The sequence below is a fragment of the Chinchilla lanigera genome, unplaced genomic scaffold (assembly GCF_000276665.1).
Source record: "Chinchilla lanigera isolate Chin_1 unplaced genomic scaffold, ChiLan1.0 scaffold00036, whole genome shotgun sequence".
NCBI lineage: Eukaryota > Metazoa > Chordata > Mammalia > Rodentia > Chinchillidae > Chinchilla > Chinchilla lanigera.
In genome coordinates this window covers 2,823,392-2,844,947 of record NW_004955437.1, presented here as the reverse complement: position 1 = coordinate 2,844,947, position 21,556 = coordinate 2,823,392, and the positions used below count along the sequence as shown (strand labels likewise).

Here is a 21,556-nt window from a genome sequence, read left to right as displayed (position 1 = left end):
GGACAGGAGTTCACTCAAGACCTAAAAACCACGTGCAAAGCATCCCCTCCCAAATGAGCAGAAGAAAATGAGGAGGTAAATTGTTCAAATTACCAAAGACTTTGGAGATCATCATTTTACTACTAAGAAAACTAAATCTAGAGAAATAGGTCAAAGAGCTTGCTCAAAGTGACCTACTTCCTCCGACCCCACCCCCAGCTGGCCTTGAACTCACTATGTAGCCCAGGTTGGCCTTGAAGTGGCAGCAGTCCTCCTGCCTCAGCCTCCTAAATACTGGGATTGCAGACATGCACCACCATACCTGACTGGTTACCTACTTCTTGATACTCAGAGCTAGAACCCATGTTCTGGCTCGCAGTCCAGTGCATTTCCATTCTGGTTGGTCCATACAAGATGTAACCCATGTTCCAGGGACACTGTTAGGCCCAGCAGCAAAGATGACCAGGAGGCGGTTTTCTAGATTGTGGGCCTCCAAGCAAAAACTCAAAAGAAGAAAAGAACAACTGTGGAGACAGGCTTATGGGAAGCTGGCCAGCAGCTAATTTTAAATGTATTTGTTCCTATAAACATACTGTCCATGTCCGTGATACTACAGCCATCAAGTGCTTTCAAACTCTTAAGTCTCCCTCCTTTGTCAGCCATTCGGGTCCCTTCCTGCAAAACACCTGTTACCTGATTCCAGGAACAGTTTAAGCATGGCCAACCATATAAATTTTTAAAATACAACTATAATCTCAGATACTCTGGAGGTGAAGGCAGGAGGATCTTGAGTTCAAGGTCAGCCTGAGAAACTCAGCAGGGCAAATTAACAAAAAAAAAATTTTTTCAAAAATAAAATTTAAGGGGCTGGGGATTTAGCTCAGCGGCACAGTGCCTGCCTGGCAAGCGCAAGGTCGTGAGTTCAATTCCCAGTACCGGAAAAAAAGCAAAACAAAAAACAAACAAATCAATAAATAAATAAAATTTAAAAAGGGCTGACGGGGGTAGAGCTCAGTGGCAGAGCCCTTACCTAGATGTGTGAGGCCCTGGGGTCGATCTCCATCAGAAAAAAAAAAAATCGACTTCATGCATATTTGTGCCTCTGTCTCTTAATCACAGCTCTGTTTTTCCCAGAAGTCCCCCTAGAAATCACCTAGAAAGGAAGTAAGTCATCCTTGGCCCAGGTGCTCTGCCATCCAGTCCCCTTCAGCAGTGATACAGGGGACAAAAACTCCCAACCTGAAAGATATCTGGGATGATTTCGTGTTCTCTAAAAGTGAAGAATGATTTTTAGGAACAACAGAGGTTAAGAGCAGAATATGTTTATTGAGGGAAAGAAAGCTTCTGTCCAAGAGAAGGTCAGATGGGAGGGTGGGGAAGTGGGTTGCCCAGGGACTTTTATAGAGCAAAATCACAAGGTGAGGCAGGTCCAAAGTAGAAAACATGGGAACTCGCTAGGTGGGCATGAGGTGGGACAAAACTATGATCAGACAATAAGATTACAAGTATAATTGCTAAGGTAAAATTGATTAAATCGGGGTCAAATGGGGAAGCAAGTCCCGTAGCAAGCGGGAATGAGTACAGAACAGTGGCTTTTCCTGTAGGGGGCTGGGCTAGTAACTCTTCCTGGCTTTTTCAAGGTGACTGCTACCTATTTAGAACATCAATCCCTGAGGTCCGTCCCTAGAAAAGTATGTGGGCACATCTGTTTAATCTTCTGTCCACAGCTGGAGGTGTCTGTCTCATCTAATGCACTGGCTCCTTCGAGGGCCTGGCCCTGTCTGACTGCCTGTAATATTTCCAATATTTCTGTCTAACTCAGCTGCCTGTAACAGCAGGACTGCACACCCCATCATTATTGGTCCCTCTGCCACTTGCCCCCATAACAGGGACCAATAAGGACAAGGAAGAAGCTTCTTGCCAGGATTACTAGCCATTACTGAACATTCCTGATTCAGCTCTCATCTGTGGGACCCTCAACTTCTTCCATTTCAGACTATTTTTTTTCCTGGACCACCCCAAGCAGAGAGGATTGCACTGATATCTGATATCACCTATGTAAAGACAAAACCGACCTCATGCTTAAGGCATCCTTGCTGAATGAGTCATCACGCCTAGTGAACCAGTTATTTTTGTTGGATGAAAAAAACTCATGCTCTGCAAAAATACGGCCATAGGAGAGTCCATATTCTCACAAACGGTGTTGATATGTTATCTTTCCTTGTCATGCTGACAATCCAAGACAAAATGTCAGGAGCCAATCCATAGTCTTTTATACTTCGTGTGTGTGTGTGTGTGTGTGTGTGTGTGTGTGTGTGTGTGTGGTGCTGGAGATCAAAACATGGCCTTCTGCTTGCTGAGCAACCATTCCACCACTAGCTACAGCCTTGGCACATTTTCTTTGGAGACAATTCTAGATGAACATCCAGTTGAAAGAAATAATACAATGACATCCCTGTACCCTTTACCCAACTCCCCCCATGCTAACGTTTTACAAAACTGCCACACAGTATTACAGTGAAGATACTGACATTAATTAAAACAGTGAATATATAGGACATTTCCATCACCCTGAGAATCCCTCATGGTGCCCTTTTTTGTTCGTTTGTTTTTGAGCCAGGGTTTCACTCTGCAGTTCAGGCTGGCCTTAAACTTGAAGTGATCTTCCTGCCTCAGCCTCCCAAGTGCTGAGATTACAGGTATCTGCCACCATGCCGGCCCGTGTTGCCCTTTTAGAACCACTCCTCCTTCACCTCCAGCAGTGAATAGTCTGTGCTGTGTAATTTTGTCATTTCAAGAATGCTGTGTGCACCCAGGTACGTGTGTGCATGCATGCATGTACATACACACATCTGATCTAGTGGTGCACTCCTGTAGCTCCAGCTGCTCAGGAGGATGCAGAAGGATAATTGCTTGAGCCAGGAATTTGAGGGCAGCCTGGGCAAACAAGATGAGTTCAGGTCTTGGAGTTCAGGTCTTGGAGGGGCAAAAATGTTACGTACATGGAATGGCATAGTATAGAACCTTCTGGGATTGCCTTTATTTTTTTTTTTTCAGTATTATGGATTGAAACCAGGACCTCTTGCATATTAAGCAAATGCTGTAACACTGAGCTACACCCCCAGCCCAGGGATTTGACTACTTTTTAATCTGCATAATTCTCTGGAGGTTCTTCTGAGCAGTTACGCGTATCAGTAGTTCTTGGGCTGGGGATATAGCGCAGTGGCACAAGCACCTGCCTCGTAAGTGCAAGGTCCTGAGTTCAATTTCCACTACCAAAAATAAGATAAGATAAAATAAAAATAGTTCTTTCCTCTTCATTGCTGAGTCATATTCTATGGCACTGGATGTACTACAGTTCAACCACTTATTCACCGGTTGGAGGACATCTGGGTTGTTTCCAGTTTTTTATGATAAATAAAGCTGCTTTAAGTATTTGTTTTCAAGTATTTGTGCAAGCATAAGTGTTCATTTTGCCCAGATAAGTGCCCAGGAGTGTCATAGCTGGGTTGTCTCGTAGCTGAGTGTTTATTTAAAACTTACCCAATGATGGCCAGTGACTGTCACTCCCACGAGCAGTACTGAGTGAGTTTATTTGTGTCATTGCGGCAGTTACTGTTATCATTCTAATAGGTATTTACTGATAGCTCACTGTGGTTTTCATTCTGAGTTTTTTTGGTTTTTGTTTTTCTGGGGTTTTTTTGAAATAGGGTCTTGCCGTGCAATTCAGGCTGGCCTTGAACTCACTATGTAGCCCAGCCTGGCCTCGAACTTGCAGCAATCCTCCTGCCTCAGCTTCCCGAGTGCTGGGATTACGGGCCTGCACTTCCCCACCCGGCCTCAGCCTCATTCTTAGTTTTTTTTTTTTTCCCAAGACACTTTTGAGACTTGTTTATATATTCTAAATATTAGTGTTTGGTTGGATATATCATTTGCAAATATTTTCTCCGTCTACATCTTATCTTTCTTCCTCTTAAGCAGTCTTTTGCAGAGCAAAATTTGATTTTAATTCTGATGAAATCTATTAGCTTTTCCCTTTTATAAATCATGCTCTTGTTGTCACATACAAGCAATCTTTGGGGTGGAGAGGACTCTACATGTTCCCTTAATCTCCTCCTGTTTTTGTTTTTGTTTTTTTTCCTTAAAACTTTTGTAGTTTTCTGGTTTACATTTAATCCAGGAGATTCATTTTAAATTAACTTTTAATATGTTGAAGGTTTGGAGTTTATTTTGTTTTGTTCATTTTTTGGTAGGAATCCTCCTGCCTCAGCCTCCCCCCCACTCAGCTTTTTGTTTTGCTTTTGCTCTTTTGGGTGTGTTTTCTGTTTGTTTTTGCTTGTGCACTTCCAATTTTTCTAGCACTCCCACCTCTGAAGTTTTACATTTTATTTTATCTTTGGTACTGGGGGTTCAACCCAGATTTCTACTACATATAGGATTTTACACTATTCTTTCAATTGTTGAAACTACTCTGTCATTTCCTCTGGCTTTTATGGTTTCTGGAGAGAAATCTGCTGTCCTTTCGAACCATTTTTCCCAGGAGATAAGGTCATTTTTCTTTCTGGCTGCCTACTTGCTTGCTTATGTATATATGCATGCATGTATGTATACCTTTAGTTTCTACAAGTTTGACCATGAGGTGTGGATTTGAGTTCATCCTGATTGAAGTTCACCTTTTTTCCCCCCTTCAGTCGTGTGGATTAAACCCAGGGCCTTCTCACTGAGCTATATCCCCAGCCCTTTTTGATTTTTTTATTTGAGACAAGATTTTACTATGTCATTAAGTTGCCCAGGATGCACTTAAATGTGCAGCGCCCCTGCCTCCAGCCTGCTGGGTTACAGCACACTGCCACACAGGCTTCAGCCTCTTGAATGTGTACGTTTATGTCTCTTGCAGTTTGGGCAAGTTTTAGACCATTGTCTATTTCCATATGTTCTTGGTCCAGCTCTTTTTCTCCTTGCCTGAGACTCTGAAATCATGAATATCAGATCTTTTATTATAGTCCCACAGGTCCCTGAGCTTTTGTTCATTTTTTCAGTCTGTTTTTCCTCTGTTGTTCAGACTGCAAAAGTCTATTGTTCTATTTTCAGATTCACTGATTTTCTTTTTTCTTTCTTTCATCAGTCTTTTTTATTATGCTGTTGAGACCATCCATGAATTTTTTTTCTTTTTTTTTTTTCTGTCTTTTTGAGACAGGGTCTCACTATGCAGTTCAGGCTGGCCTTGACTCACTTTGTAGCCCAGGCTGGTCGCAAACTCACAGCAATCCTCCTGCCTCAGCCTCCCAAGTTCTGGGGTTACAGGGATGGGCCACCACGCCTGGCCAATCCATGAATTTTTGTTTTTGTTTTTATTTTTTTCTTTTTTAGTTCCACAATTTCCAATTGATTCTTCTGTCTTCTTTTCAAATTTTTCCACTTCTTTGCTAAGACTTTTTTTTTTGTCTTTTTCTCAGCACACTGGGGATTTGACCCAGGGCCTTCATATTGAGCTGCATCTACAGCCCTGCTTTTGTTTTTCATTTGATACAGTTTCTTACTAAGCCACTAAATTGCCCAGGCTGGGCTCAAACTTGCCACCACGCTGCCTCAGCTTCCCAGAAGCTGGGACCGTAGGTGTGCACCCACCATACCTGGTTCTGCTGAGGCACTTTCTTCATGTGTTTCAAGAATGTTAATCATTGCTCATTGAAGCATTTTTACGATGGCTTCCCTAAAATCTTCATTAAATACTTCTAATATCTGTCATTTTTTTGTTGACACTGTGACTTCTATCATTTTTGTGTTGACATCTATTGTTTTTTTAAATTAAGATTTTCCTGACTCGGTATGACAACTGATGTTGGGTCAAAATCTGGGAGTTTTTGTATTGTGTTCCGACACCTGGCTCTTCTTTAAACTTTTGTTTTTGTTAGCTCTTTCTCACACTGGTCCAGTAGAAGGTGCTGACCTCTTGCTATTGCTGGGGGAAGAGGCAGAACTCCTGGTCCCCTTCGGCCTCCTTAGACACCGGACTAGGTTCTCCTCACTGCTGCAAGGAACAGGTAGGAGTTCTGGCTCCAAGAGCTTCACGAAGTCTCTGGCTGGAAGAGGCAGTGTGCTTTGTTACTGCTCCCCATGGGGTCCTCCACTGGCACGGAGTCCTGCGCAACCTGCTCCCCACTGGACAGTGGCAGAAACTCTAACAGTACTTCCTCTGTTGGTCCCCTGATCAGGAGGTGGCCGTGCCTGCGTTGATGGATGGCGACCATAATCCCAGCTCCGTATTTGGCCTTCGTCTTGGTTACTTTTCTCTCATCTTGATACAAAATAGCTGATCCCAGAATTAACGAAGGAAAGGTTTATTTAGCTCACTGTTTGTGGAGGGTTCAGTCCATATTGGCTGGCTCCAAGGCAGACTGGCACATGGCAGAGGGCAACCGTTCATGGCAGCAGAAGACAGCAAAAAGCAACCAGAATGTCCTACCGCTTTGTCTGTAATTTGGTGAATCCCCCTTTTTCTATGTTGTCCTTCTTTTGCTCTTTTAAATAAAAAAAAAAAAAAAAAAAAAAAAAGGAAACCAGAGCAAAAGGGAGGAGTGGCAGCAAGCAGCCTCTTTCCCTCCCTTACAAATGCCAACGCCCCAGGGTGGTTGTAGCACTCACACCCATAATCCCAGCATTGGACTAAAGATCAATCAAAAATCTAGACTAGAAACCCACCCCATGACTGCATGAGGATTTGGGGGGACATGCAGACATAAACCATAACAGCTTTCTCTGACACCAGTCCAGCAGCATTTAGGGAACTACAACAGCCTCAGTGAGGTGGAACTCTGATCTCCCCACATGGCCTTTGCTGATCTGAGTGGGTGGAGCCATGATTTTTCCTGTGGTGAGGGGCTGGAGTAGAGCACGTCTGGTCTGAGTTCCTTCTCCTGCTAAACTTGCATCTTTCCTGGTTCTCCGGTTAGGGAGAGCAGGCTTTTCTTGTGGGTGCTCTTTTGTCTCTGCCCATCAGTGTTTCTTAGAAGTCAGCAGCTTTGGGGCTGGGGATTTAGCTCAGCGGCACAGCACCTGCCTGGCAAGCACAAGGTCGTGAGTTCAATTCCCTGTACCAGGAAAAAAAAAAAAAAGTCAGCAGCTTCAACTCCAAGTTTGGGTTATGAGGCAACCCATACCCAGCCCTGAGAACTCAACCATGTCGTCCTTAGGGCCTGAGTTCCTAACAGGTTTGCCTTCCTCTTCCTCCCTTGGAGTCTTCTTATGCTTGTTTTATCATCTGTCTGCCTGCCTATCTATCTGTCTGTCTGTCTGTCCGTCCGTCCTTCTGTCCATCTATCTATCTATCTATCCATCCATCTATCTGAGAGATGGGGGTCAGTGATACAGGGATGCTGGAGGTTTCAGGTATGCCTAGTGGTAGGAATCTGGAAAGTACATCCACCCCATCTTCCTCAAAGTCTGTATTTCTTTAAACTTTTTATTTTAGAATAGATTCATAGGAAGTTAACAGAGATACTGCAGAGAGGTTTTGTGCACCTTTCACCCAATTTCCTCCATGGTTAAATCTCGTGTAACTACATTACAATATAAAAACCAGGAAATTCATATTGGTATGTAATCCCGTGTCATTTTGTCTTGGTGTAGACTTGTGTAACCACTGCCATAATCAGGATACACACAAAGGTTTTTCTTATGCTGTACCATTAGTCACACTTTTTTTCTTTTATTTGGTACCAGGAATTGAACTCAGAACCTTGTGCTTGCTAAGCAGGCACTTGTGCTGCTAAGCTATACCCCTGGCCCCCACACTTTTTTTTTTTTTTTGAAGTTTTTTGACCCTGTCTTACTTTGTAGTTTAGACTGGCCTTAAACTCACTTCACTATGTAGCCTTGGCTGACCATGAACTCTTTGCAATCCTCCTGCCTCAGCCTCCCAAGTGCTGGGATTACCAGCAAACACCATCACTCCCAGCTTCAGTCACGCATTTTTCTTTTCTTTTTTTGTCTTTTTGAGACAGGGTTTCACTATGCAGTTTAAGCTGGTCTCAAACTCACTTTGTAGCCCAAACTGGCCTCAAACTCACAGCAATCCTCCTGCCTCAGCCTCCTAAGTGCTGGGATTACAGATGTGCGCCACCATGCCCAGGCCCAGTCACACATTTTTCATTCAACTTTTTTCATTCAGTATTTTTTCTTTTTTGGTACCTAGGCCTCTGCACTGAGCTACATCCTCAGATTTTATTTTTTATTTTGAAACAAGCCACTGGGCTTAAATTTGTAATTCTCCTGCTTAGTCCCCCACAGAGCTGGGATTATAGGCATGCACCACAGCTGGCAGCATACTGCTCTTGAGATACATGCAAATTGCTGTATCATTAGTTCATTATCTTCATTGCCAGGTTATACCCCAGAATCCATACATTTTTTTGTTTTGAGAGATCCTGGGAATCAACCCATGCTAAGCACATACTCTACCACTAAGCTACAACCCAGCCACTTCCAGCCATTTTTTTTTCTCTGAAATAGGGTCTTGCTGTGTAGTACATGCTGACCTCACACTCACAGTGATCCTCCTATCTCAGCCTCCCAAGCACTGGGACAACAGGCATGTGCCACCACACCCGGCTTCCTCCATTTTTTAAACACCTGCCTGAGCACTTTATTTCAGATCACCTGTTTGACAAGATGGCACATCCTGTAGCCCATAATTAAACATTCATTGGCATATACTGTACTAAGTCTGGAGCAAAGGAGGACGTACATAATGCCCCAAGGGAGTAAGTCTATGCAAACAAGGAAAGGTAATCTTATAGCAACAGTCAAGAGCAAGAAGGTTGAACAGCAAAGTCCTATTAATCTTTAAGGGTTTTTGGGACTGGTGTCCAGTTTGTGTTGGCTATGACTTTTTCAAATAGATTTAAGGGCTGGGCGTGGTAATACACCAGCACTTGAGAGGCTGAGGCAGGAGGACTGCTGTGCGTTCAAGGCCAGCCTGGGCTACATAGTGAGTTTAAGGCCAGCCTGAACTACAGAACAAGACCCTGTCTCCAAAAAATTTAAAAAAAAAAATTGTGCTGAGGTATGAATAGCATTCAGTAAAGTACACATACATAAAATGCATAAAGTATACAACTTTTATTAAAATTTTTTTTCCCCCGTAGTACTGAGAATTGAACCAAGGGAGCACTGAGCTACATTCCTAGCCTTTATTTTTTTTGTGAGAGGTTGAGACAGGGTCTTGTGGAAGTCTCTGCAATTCTCCTGCCTTGGCCTCCTGGGAGCTGGCATTACAGGGGTCCACCACCATGCCCGACCCTCCCAGCCTTCTTGTTTGTTTTTGAGACAGGTTCTCACTAAATTGACAACACTGAGCTCAAACTTGTGATCTTCTTGCCTCAGCCTCCTCAGTAGCTGGGGTTTACAGATGTGGGCCACCACACCCAGTTTCAATTTCTTAAGTTTTGGCATGTATACACATATGTACGAATTACATTACAATGGCAACAGAAACACCAAAACAACACCCGAGACTTGAAGGCAGATTTATTTAATGTCAGACGGGCACTGACAGGGAATCAGCTGTCCCTCAAAATGTCAGGCCTTGAAGACCCAGGGAGGGAGGTTTTCATGGGGTTGCCAAGGAGCGGGTACAGAGGTAGAGTACTTAGCTGTCTTTGATTGGTTCTTATAATATGTATCATAGTGACCAGCTGTGTATCACAGTGACCACCAGCCGTTTCTAAGAGGCAGGAGCAACCAGAACTGGAACAGGAAATGTCACCGGGGCAACTGAAGTATACTGCCTGGGGGGTGGGGCACTTTTTCTGCTACAATATGCAATCATCACTGTCAAGAGTTTTAACTGTTTTCAGTTACACTGGTCTCCCCTTGCCCTTCCCCCAGTACAAGAAAGAAGTCAACTCCCAATGCAGGGTCTGTGTGCCTGCTGGTCCCTCTGCCAGGAAAGCTGATGTCCAGGCTCTCCCCAGCACCCCACCTTTCCAGAATAAAAGTGTTCCTAACCCGGCACTTTCTACCCCTGGCTCATCTGGTTTATTTTTCTTCCTGGCACATGTCATCCAATATTAGTACTCTGTGTTCCTGGACTTTCCCTTTAGGATGTAAGCACAGGGATGGTTTTGGTTGCTATTATATCCTCGGCACTGAGAACCGCATCTGCACTCAGAGCGTTACAGAGCAGCACAGGCAAGGCAAGATTTTCTAGAAGGCAAGTTCATCAGTGATTCTCTTCCACGAGTGCGCCACCACACCAGGCTCCATCTAGTTTTTAAATCCATTTTCTTTTTATCAATCTGGTGTAGTTTCATTTGTTTATAACAAAACCCAAAGGGATACGTGACTTTAATGTCAAAGATGTTTATTTCATTCAATGGGGCACAGTGGCATATGCCTCTACTTGGGAAGATGAGGCACATGGATCACACGTCAGCCTAGGCAACTTGACCCTTTCTCAAAATAAATAAAAATAAGGGTCAGCGATGTAGCTCAGTGGTAGATAGGTAGTCCACTGCAGCTGTTTAATCAGGGGCATCAGCTGCTTGTATCTTGCTAACACCATCCTTAGTTGTCAAGTCATGGCCAAAGACTTGGGCCTGATGTCCAGGCTCTCCCCAGAGAGCAACCAAAACCATCCCTGTGGTTATATCCTAAAGGGAAAGTCAAGGAACACAGAGTACTAATATTGGATGACATGTGCCAGGAAGAAAAATAAACCAGATGAGCCAGGGGTAGAAAGTGCCAGGTTAGGAACACTTTTATCCTGGAAAGGTGGGGTGCTGGGGAGCGCCTGGACATCAGGCTCAAGCCATGGCCAAAGACTCCTTACGTTCTAAGTGCTTATCCACATTCCGGTCAACAGGACAGAGAAGGGCAGAGAAAAGGCCTGTTCCCGCCTCCACCGGGCCTCACTAACTTCAGACTATGGGAAATGTATTCCTCACTGCAGACGGCTAAGATCCAGACAAAAATTGTAGCCCTATAGTTAGACATCAGGGTGGCCTGCCTGCCTGCTACACTACCCTCGTTACTGTGCTTGGTGCCTTTGACATGTTTCCCTTCTACCAACACAGGCCTCGGGGGGATTAAAAAAGGGAAATGTAGCATTAAGAAGAAAAAAAGGTGAAATGCTCTGTCTTGCTTTTCACTTTTTTGTTTTGTTCTGATGAAACCCAGGGCCTTACCCATGCAAACCAAACACTCTACCACTGACCTCCACCTCCAGCCCAACTTCCACTCCTTTATTCTTGGACAAGCAACCCCAAATGCACTAGACTGTGAAAGACAATTATTCAAAAAGAGCAAATATGCAAAATTTGACACTCACCCTAATGTGTAATCCAACTCACCCATGACAGGCAGATGGACTGTGTGCTGCCTATCAGTATGCTACCCTGGGACACAATGGCGGGGGGTGCAGTCTAAATGTGATCATACGAAATAGCAAGCAAATCGAGGTTAAGGACGACCCAGTTAAGCAAAAGGGGATGGGACTGTTTCAGTCCTCAAGAAGCCCAGAACCAAGGGGACTAGCATTCTGATGAAGCATTGAAGTCAAGCAGTAGAAACGACAGCCTGGATCTTAAATGCACTAAGTGGCGTCCATTTTCCCACAGAAAAGGAAGCAAGTATACAATCCCAAATTGACATTTAACTATCCGGGTGTGGTTGCATATATCTGTAATCCCAGCACTTGGGAGGCTGAGGCAGGAGGATCATTGTGAGTTAGAGGCCAGCCTGGGCTACAAAGTGAGTTCAAGGCCAGCCTGAATTAGAGCAAGACCCTGTCTCAAACAACCTAAAAAAATAAAATAAAATAAAAAATCTGTTTTAAAATGCAAACTTCCCTAGGGAGGCTGAAGCACAAGTTCAAGTTCAGCTTGTGCTACACAGTGAGTTCACACCCAGCCTGAACCAGTAAGACCTTTCAAATTTTAAAATTTTCCTAGGCCTTATTTCAGATATATTGAGTGAAAATCTATCTTTATTTTGAAAACTGTCTGATGATTCTGATTGCAGCAGACAGTACACTGCCAGTTTGGGTCACATTCTGTCATAATGTCACTGTAATCTCAGTTGACAGGGGTGTTTTATTTTTCTGGTGCTGGAGATTAAACCTAGAGGCTCCTGCATGCTTGTCAAGTGCTTTACCACCAAGCTATGTCCCCAGTCCTATTTTTGAGACACATCTCTACATAGCCCAGGCTGGCCACCAAGTGACAGTGATCCTACCACCTCAGCCTCCCAGGTGCTGGGATGACAGACACGTGTCACCATGCCCGCCTCCCAGTCCTTTTTGAGACAGGGTCTCACTAAGCTGGCCAAGTTGGCCTCAAACTTGTAATTCTCTTGCCTCAGTCTTCCAAGTAGGTGGGATTATAGGCGTGTGCCACTGCACCTGGCTTATTTTTAATGATTCAAAATCAGAGAGATACCAGCAGGGGACAAGCTTCTCTCTCCTGTCCCTGTCCCCCAGGCAGCCATCCTGTGAGCAGTGGATGTTACCAGTTGCTTATCAGTCCACAAGAACCGTTCTTCTTGCACACAGGCAAATACAGGCATTTCCTTTAAAGGGGCAGCAGTAACAAATTATTATGTGAAGAAACCAAAACACAGAGCAATGTCTATGTTGGAAATCTGTTCCTATCAGTACACAGAGCTTCCTGCTGTTTGTGAGTGTGTGTAGGGGGGTTAAGATAGGGTCTAACTTTATAGTTCAGGCTGGCTTTCAATTTGCTATGTAATCCAGACTGGCCTTGAACTCCTCGTGATCCCCCCTGCCTCAGCCTCCTGAGTGCTGGGATTAAAGGAACATGCCACCAACCCCAGCCCTACTGTTTTAACATTTATGGTATTGGCAACTTTGTGGACAAATCATTTCCAATTTTGCTGTAATACATAAATCTTTTCATATCTGGGTTTTTTTGTTTTTTTTTTTTTTTTGTACCAGGAGTCAAACTCAGGACCTTGCACTTGCCAGGCAGGTGCTTGTACCACTGAGCTATATCCCCGGCTCTTTTTATATCTGTATTAGTACCTATATAAATTCTGAGACATGGAAACCCTAGGTCACAGGATACAGTATAGGTATTATAATTTCAACACATATTGCCAAATTTCTTTTTTTTCTTTGCCAAATTTCTTTCTCGAGATTATAACAAGTTTTGGTCCCACTTCCAATGTGAAAAAAAGTATAACTTTTACTGCACTGAGTATGACTAGTGCCAATGGCTTATTTTCTAGGTGCTTCCCTGAAAATGTTACTTTTACAGTCCAGTGACATAACAAATAGCATTCTAATGGCAGCTTCTGGAGCTAGAGATGTAGCCAAGGGATTAAAACACTTGCCTGTCATATATGAGGTCCTGGCTTCAGTCCCTACCACCACCAAAAATATAATGAAAGAAAATAAATCAAGGCACCTCCTGTACCATGGATATCTACAGTTGTATGACTCCTACAGAAAGTTTCTGGCTATTTGAAGCCACAAAAGAGAGCTAAGAAAAGGAGAAACTGAGGTTAAAGCATCTCTTTCCATTTTTAGCTTACATGCATATTTATTTTTCTCTACTTTAGCATCAAAGATTTAAAATATCCCACTTGCTATATAAAGTATTATTATTTTAGCCAATAAAAGCTCTATGCTTGCCTCGCTAGCATACTCAAGGGACTAGATTCCATCCTCAGTACCCCAAAGAAACACCCAAATGGGGAGAAAAAGGAGGGAGGCAAGTAGGCTCTGTACGTGTTGGATTTATCAGAGTCCTACACAACAGAACTTTACTAACTAACCCGGCATGGCGGCACATGCCTATAATCCCAGCACTTAGGAGGCTGAAGTGGGAATGCCTCGAGTTCAAGGCCAGCTTGAACTACATAGTGAGACCCTGTTGCAAAACAACAAAAACAAAGCAAAACAAAACAAAAAAAGAAAGTGGTAACTTTATAAATTAAAAGCAGGTGTTAAAAGGGACTTTATAGCTAAGGGGAAAACATCTCACACACAGAACTTGCTGATGAGAATGAGCTAGAGGAACACAACTGGAATGTTTAATCTATATACACAGAATGCAGAGGGAAGGAAAAGACAAACGCTTTTAACTAAAAGCTGACGACTTTTATTTTCACATTTCACAATACAAACGAAACTGTACTTTCTGCACTCTTGTTTATCATACTTCTCCCTTCAAAACTATTCTCTCTTTGATAGGAAGGGGGAGCAAGTCTTCCTTGTCATTCATGCTGTTAGAAAAAACCCAGAGCCACAGCACCGTGATCCCCTGGTGAAGCAGAACAAATAATACAAAAGTGATACAAAGAGGCCGCCCCGCTCGCTTTATCTGTCTGGTCGAGTCATGCCTGGCCGAGTGGGCACCATCATGGGCCGAGCCGGAGGTCGCATCATTGGAGGCCCCGGCATCATCGGCATGTGGCCTCCCATGGGTGGCCTCATTCCAGGAGCTGCAGGACAAAACAAAGAAAAAGGATAAAAGGAGTGAGAAAACGCCACTGAGGAGACTGTGATGGGAATTCAAACAAAAACAAAAGCACCCCCCCCTGCAAAATGCTGGAAAAAAGACATACTTGACAGAAGAAATGCAACAAATTAATCACATCTGTAAATTACTCAGACATTCTCAAACAAAAAATGAAAAAGTCAACACAAGAACCATGTGGGAATCATGATCTTAATGAGAGTAAAGGGAAACTATAAATAGACTGCTTTTGAGAAACCACCAGGGACACTAGTTCCCTAAACTGACCTTTTTTCTCCGTTAGGGAAATTCACAACTAAGTCACATGTTATTCAGTCAGCTCTTTTAACCAGTTATATCCACCATATAACCAGGAGCTATTGCATGAATGTACACAGGCACAGAGGACAATCTTACCACTAAGCGTTTGTTCGGAGTTGTAGGAAAGGTGAGCAGGAGGCCCATGCTGAGAACCTGTCAGTAACCATACTTAGCTCAAGTCAAGAAAAATAATAGGCAATAATGTGATTTATAACAATTAGCACACACAAAATTTTATTTCTCTAATGCATTTTAGAAGCTATTAATAAAAATTTTTTAAGTGTCCCATCAACAAACCAACCTCAATAAGTGAGCCATACAGGGGAAGGCAAGCAGAAGGGTAGGAGAACAACACAGGCAGCTTCAAAATGGAACTGATAACGTTCTACTTCCTCAGCTGGGTGGTGGACTCATGGATATTCATTATATTACTATACTTCATAATTCTCATGTGGTATAAATTTCTTGTAAGTACTAAATTTTGCCTAATTATTTATTTTAATTAAATAATTTTGATTAAAGGTTTGTAGCAAATGGTTCAAGAGAAAACTATATTCAAAGTTGAATATAGCCTTTTCACAAAAAAATGAAACAAGTATATGCAAAGACAAAATCCAACAAGTACGTAATTTTTTAAAGATCAATTTCAACAGGAACACAGAGTACTACTAAACTTCTAAATTCCACATAAAGGTCTGTCCCTAATGTACCACGAATTCAAGCATTTCTTACAGAAAACTAACGCAGACCAAAAGTTAAAAACTGGAGACCTGAAAACTTGTTTTCTTTCGTCTCCAGCAGATTTAACTTGAATTAATTGCCATCATTAGGATTTCATATAGAATTCTAGGTTCTTTTACCTTTTTAATATGAGAATACTCAAACAAACACAAGGATAGTAAAAAACAGTGTAAGGAACATCCATGTACCCACCATTCAGCTTCAGTCTCCACCCACGGCCAGTGCTGGTTATCTACACCCCCACTCATTTCTATACCCACCCACCCTCAATAACCCTCCACTTTTTTTTTTTTTTTTTAAAACACCACAATCTTATCCCACAATCTTACCCTTTTATCCTGGCCTTGGAAAAGAAAAAAGAAAAGCCTGCACTCAATCCACAGGCTAAAGCTTGAGTTCTAGGAACATTCTTTATTTTTTCCTTTTTTGTCAGACAGGGTCTTTCTCTCTTGCCCAGTCTGGGCTCAAGCAATCCTCCTGCCTCAGCTGCTTGAACAGCTGGGACAGGAGGCACAAGCCACCATACTTAGCTAGAAGCTTTCTTTAGACAATCATGCATTTACCAGTTCATGACATTGGTAACCATTCTACATATTTGAATTTGTGACCCTGATTTAAGAATGCTAAAGCCACCTAAATTTCTTTGATTGTGTTTTGGGTTGACAGGGAAACTCTATACTCTCTCAACCCGCTCCAAGCAGGCACACTGAATAATTTAGCTACAAAGCTTCTCTAATACCTCTGCCGTTTGCTTTTCCAGTTGAGCTGTAGGCATTAGTCACAAATGTTCCCAAACTGCATTATATCCATCATATTTATTACTCTAACTGTATACGGGCTGGGGATTTAGCTCAGCAGTACAGCGCCTGCCTGGCAAACGCGAGGTCGTGAGTTCAATTCCCGGTACCGGAAAAACAAACAAACAAAAAAACCCTGTAATTGTGTAATTTAACTATTCTGCAAACCAATAAAATATTGTTAAAAGAGAACTGTTTCTGGACAGGCATGGTGGCACATGCCCGTCATCCCAGTACTTGGGAGGCTGAGGCAAGAAGATCATTCCAAGTTTGAGACCAGCCTGGGCACAAAGTAAGCTCAAGGCCCGCCTGTATTGCATAGTGAGACCCTGTCTCAAAAAGATCAAATCAAAAACAAAACAAAACAAAACAAAAAAAACAACAAAAAAAGAGAATTGTTTCCATGAAAACTGGATGTACTTAAGACTCAGACAAATCACCCCCAAAACTGCTCAAACTTGGTAAGCAAAATGACAATAAAAGACTGAAACTGGATTGCACCATTAGGTTTCTAGCCAAGTCAAAGAAAATGAAAATAAAGTTGGTAGAGAAAGCACTAAGATTATGCTCTTTTTTGGGGGTCTTTTTGAGACAGGGTCTCGCTATGCAGTTCAGGCTGGCCTTGTGCTTGCTTTGTAGCCCAGGCTGGTCTCGAACTCGCAACGATCCTCCTGCCTCAGCCTCCATAGTGCTGGGATTACAGGCCTGCACCACCATGGCTGACGATTATGCTTTTTTGGCTTCTGCAAGAAATACAGCGTTCTAATCTGCAGACTCACTCTCAAAGCAAAGGCCCTGCTCAAACAGCAGAAAGATTTGCAAATTAATGTATGTTATGTTTACATTAAAAAATGGGTGTTGGGGATATATAGCAGTGGCGGGGCACTTGCCTAACATGGGCAAGGCCCTGGGTATAATTATAGCACTGTGAAAAAGAAAAATTTAAAACACAATGTTTGGGGCTGAGAGGGGTAGCTCAGAGACAGCATGTGTGCTTAGTATACATGAGGCTGTGGGTTCAATCCTCAGCACAAAAATAATTAAGTTTAAAAGTAAATAAAATGCTTCCTGCGGCTGGTGATGCAGCTCAGTGGTAGAGCTGTTCCCTCCATGCACAAGGCCCTAGTTTTGATCCCCAGCACCACACACACACACAGACGAAGAAGATAAAATGCTTCCTGAATAAAAAGTCCAGCTAATACCAGCTGTGGTGGCACATGCCTGTAATCCTAGTTACTCAGGAGGGTAAAGTGGGTATGAGGATCACAAGTTCAAGGCCAACCAGAACTTAGCAAGATCCCGTTTCAAAGTTTAAAACTTTTTTTAAAAATAAAGGGCTAGAGAATGAACTCAGTTGTAGAGCATTTGCCTAGGATATGTGAGGCCCTGGGTTCAACCCTTAGTGCCACAAAAAAAATAAAACCGAAAATAAGCCTAAAATGTTTTTATTTTACTATTTGCCCTAGTTAGCTAGGAAGATTAAACACATGTTAGAGGAGGCAGCTGTAATCTGAATCAAAACTGAGAAAATGTATCTACTCTTAAGCCCCTAAAATGGAACAAACTCATTTACCTTTCTCCTTGTAAATGGCTAAAAATTAAGATGAGGCAAGGAAATAGAAGATAAAGGGAAGACAGACAAAGGCAGCCTTATCCTGCTTTTAGAAGTCCAGGGTGGTTGGATACCATTCAATTATACTGATAAACAAAGTATTTCTTTCTCTTTACCATTTAAGGCTGCCCAAATGTAATCTGTCAAAATACTTGCAATAACACATTTAGATAGCTAATTAAGAAGTCCACTTGACTGGAGAACTACAACCCAGTGGAATATGTGAAAAGGAGAGACTTTCCAACTTACCAGGTCCCACTGGCATCATCCCGGGAGGAGGCGGGCCCATCATTGGCATCATGGGAGGGCCTCCCATATGCGGTGCTGGCATCATACCAGGGCGAGGAGGACCCGCTAAAATAGAGAATGGAACCTACAGTTAAAGTATGCCAATACTCCACTGGCACTTTCTCTTCTTAATGAAACTAATAGGGTCTCATAAACTAGTCTAACTCTGAAATAGACCTCTTATACTTCTTTTTGTAGTAGTAACCATAAAAATCACATGCCATAAAACCAGTTACTTTATGACTACAATGCAAGAACCCTGCCTACATGAAACTATAAAATAAAGTTAAGTTCCTCAGGTTTCAAAGCAAAGTTCTGGAGCTGGTGGTGTAGCTCACTGGTACAGCATGTGCTTACCACGCACAAGGCCTTGGCTTCACAAAAAAACTCTAACAAGATTGTAATGTTTATACTTTCTATAGAGCTCTGAACAAAAAGTTGAACTTAAGCAACTACAAGTACCTAATTTCAGATTATTTTTCTTAGAAGATCAAAAGTTGGATCTAAAAGATTCTTTTAACACAAGGGCTATTTCCAGATAGTCCTGATGGTATCATTTACAGTAGCAAAACTCTGTAACAACTTAAAATACCCAATAATAAGAAAATGGTCAAGTAAATTACAGAACATTCAAACTCAGGAGGGTAAAGTACGAGGATCACAAGTTCAAGGCCAACCAGAACAACTTAGCAAGATCCAAAGTTAAGTTCCTCAGGTTTCAAAGCAAAGTTCTGGAGCTGGTGGTGTAGCTCACTGGTACAGCATGCGCTTACCATGTGCATGCAGGGAAGAGCTCTAGCACTGAGCTGCAACCCCAGCCCCAGGAAGCGTTTTGTTTACTACTACTCTGCTATTAAAAGCATTGGAGGGCTGGGAGTATACATTTGTGGTAAACCAGGTCCTCAGCACGCATAAGCCCCTGGGTTTGATCTTCAGTACTGAAAGAAAAACAACCAAACCCAAAACAACAAAAAGAAGTAAGTCAGCAGGGAGAAGGAGACATACTGATCTGGGAGTTGCTACAGGCCAGGGCCCAAGTAGGCGCCAGGGTGGTCTGACAGGCCATTAGTGATCCCACAGCACTAGTGTGCAGCTATCACACACAGCCTACTCTCTCTACTTACGTCCACCCTAACTTACGATTCTTAGTTTAGGTCTCTGAATCCAATTTCAATCTGAACCCTCCCGGGAGCCAGAGGACTTATGACCTAGCACTCCATTTCCTCCTGTCTGCTATACAAAAAGAACAGGCCTTCCCAAAGAGCAGAAGCTCTCCAGCCACTCGAAAACTTCCACTCGAAAACTTATCTTTCACAAGATATATATACTCTTATTAGGTGGGTTAGAAATAAGGTGAAAGACTTTTATCAGCTATTACAGCTCTCCAGTGTTGTGTTTATAGTAGTAAATAATTTAATGTGCTATTATATATCAACTCATGTAACTACAGGTTCATGAATTTACTTCAGTCTCACACCTGTGATGTCAGAACTACAACAGTTAGTAACAATACCATCAAAAGTTAACTCTAAGCCAGGCTTGGTGATGCATGCCTGTAATCCCAGCACTCAGGAGGCTGAGGCAGGAGGATCACTCCAAGTTTTCAGCCAGCCAGCAAGTTCAAGGCCAGTCTCGTCTACACAGTAAGACCCCGTCTCAAACAAAACAAAACAAAACAACCCCCAAAAGTTAACTCTAGCCAGGTGTAATGGCACATGCCGTTATTCTGGCTACTTAAGAGGCTGAAGCAGAAATATCTCAAGTTTGAGGCCAGCCTAGACAACACTGTGTGACCTTGTCTCAAAATAAAAAGAGCTATGATGTAGCTCAGTGGTTTAATATAACATGAGGCCCCAGGTTTGAATTCCAGCCCCCTTACACACACAAAATCTAACTGTAGAAGCTACTTTAGAAATCACAGCCGGGCATGGAGGCGCACACCTGTAACCCCAGCACTCAGGAGGCTGAGGCAGGAGGATCGCTGCAAGTTTGAGATCAGCCTGGGCTAGAAAGTGAGCTCAAGGCCAGCCTAAACTGCAGAGAGACCCTGTCATTTTTTGTCTCAAGGCAAAAAAGAAAGAAAGAAAGAAATTACAACACTAGGGCCGGGGATATAGCTCAGCAGCACAAGCGCCTGCCTGGCAAGCATGAGGTCCTGAGTCCAATTCCTGGTACCAAAAAAAAAAAGAGAAAAATTTAGAAATAGAAATTACAATACTAAAATTGTTTCCTTTACTATTTACATACTCACTCAACAAGCAAAAGATAACCTGCTGCGCAGTATACACTTTAAAATAAAACATCTAAACTTACGGAGACTGGGTGGAGGCGGGATCATGGCCCCTGCCGGGGGAGGAGCGGAGAATGGAGTAGGAGGTATCTTTCCTTGTTGGAACGCAGCCGCTGTGGAGATGGGGAGAACAACAACAACAAGAATTCAATAACCCATCTATTAAAAAAGCACTTTCTTTTAAATTTTAACAGTTCAAATAACGTCACTCCAGTAAATAATCTAGTCACTGTCTAATGGCTCTATAATTTCAAATCAAATCTTAGGTATTCACCTGCTAAAATTGCAACAAATGTATTTACTGTTTTAGGTTTTTTGTTTTTTTTTTTTGTCTTTTTGAGACAGGGTCTCGATATGCAGTTCAGGCTGGCCTTGAGCTTACTTTGTAGCCCAGGCTGGCCTCGAACTCACAACAATCTGCCTGCCTCAGCCTCCTGAGTGCTGGGATTACAGGTGTGCACCACCATGCCCAGCCTGCTTTAAGTTTTTAAAGCTTTCTAAAAATTTATTCACGTAGTAGGTGCTTTAAAGTTACTTAACTTTTTTGTTTGTTTAAAAAACAGAGTCTTGTTATGTAGTCCAGGCTGGCCTCAAACTTGTGGCAATCCTCCTACCTCAGCTTCCCAAATGCTGAGATTATAGCCAGGTGCCTGGCTACTTACCATTTCTATGATTAAAATAACTGTGAAGCTGAAGTAAAAATCTCCTATCTGCCAGGCATGGTGGTGCACACCTGTAATTCCACCACTCAGGAGGCTGAGGCAGGAGGGTCACAATGAGTTGAGGCCAGCTTGAGCTATATAGTGAGTTTAAGGTCAGTGTGAACTACAGAGTGAGACCATGTCTGGAAAAAAACCAAAAACACCCCCCCCACCAAAAAAACTTCTATCTCACCAATGTCTTTTGCCAACAAGAAATTCATTTTTCATCTGTATACATGGTTATTACCAATTCAAATCACTCAGTTTTGTTTAAAAAAATGTGATACAGGCCAGGCGTGGTGGCGCATGCCTGTATTCCCAGCACTCAGGAGGCTGAGGCAGGAGAATCA

General features: G+C 42.8%; 2 protein-coding genes across 3 annotated transcripts in view; both read right to left on the bottom strand.

Moving 5' to 3' along the window:
• Uhrf1bp1 (UHRF1 binding protein 1) overlaps positions 1 to 404 on the bottom strand; it is a 60,530-nt gene extending 60,126 nt beyond the window's left edge. Inside the window, exon 1 of the mRNA XM_005390117.2 lies at positions 318 to 404. Within this exon, the coding sequence (XP_005390174.1) occupies positions 318 to 404 (87 nt within the window). The remainder of the gene's footprint in view (positions 1 to 317) is intronic.
• Positions 405 to 14,076: 13,672 nt separating this feature from the next.
• Snrpc (small nuclear ribonucleoprotein polypeptide C) overlaps positions 14,077 to 21,556 on the bottom strand; it is a 60,621-nt gene continuing 53,141 nt past the window's right edge. Inside the window, exons 4-6 of one of the 2 annotated variants that reach the window (XM_013516971.1) lie at positions 20,529 to 20,618; positions 18,177 to 18,281; positions 14,077 to 14,442 (exon numbers count right to left, since the gene is read on the bottom strand). In XM_013516971.1, the coding sequence (XP_013372425.1) occupies positions 14,318 to 14,442; positions 18,177 to 18,281; positions 20,529 to 20,618 (320 nt within the window). In that variant the 3' untranslated portion in view covers positions 14,077 to 14,317. The other variant, XM_013516970.1, reaches the window with a different exon arrangement.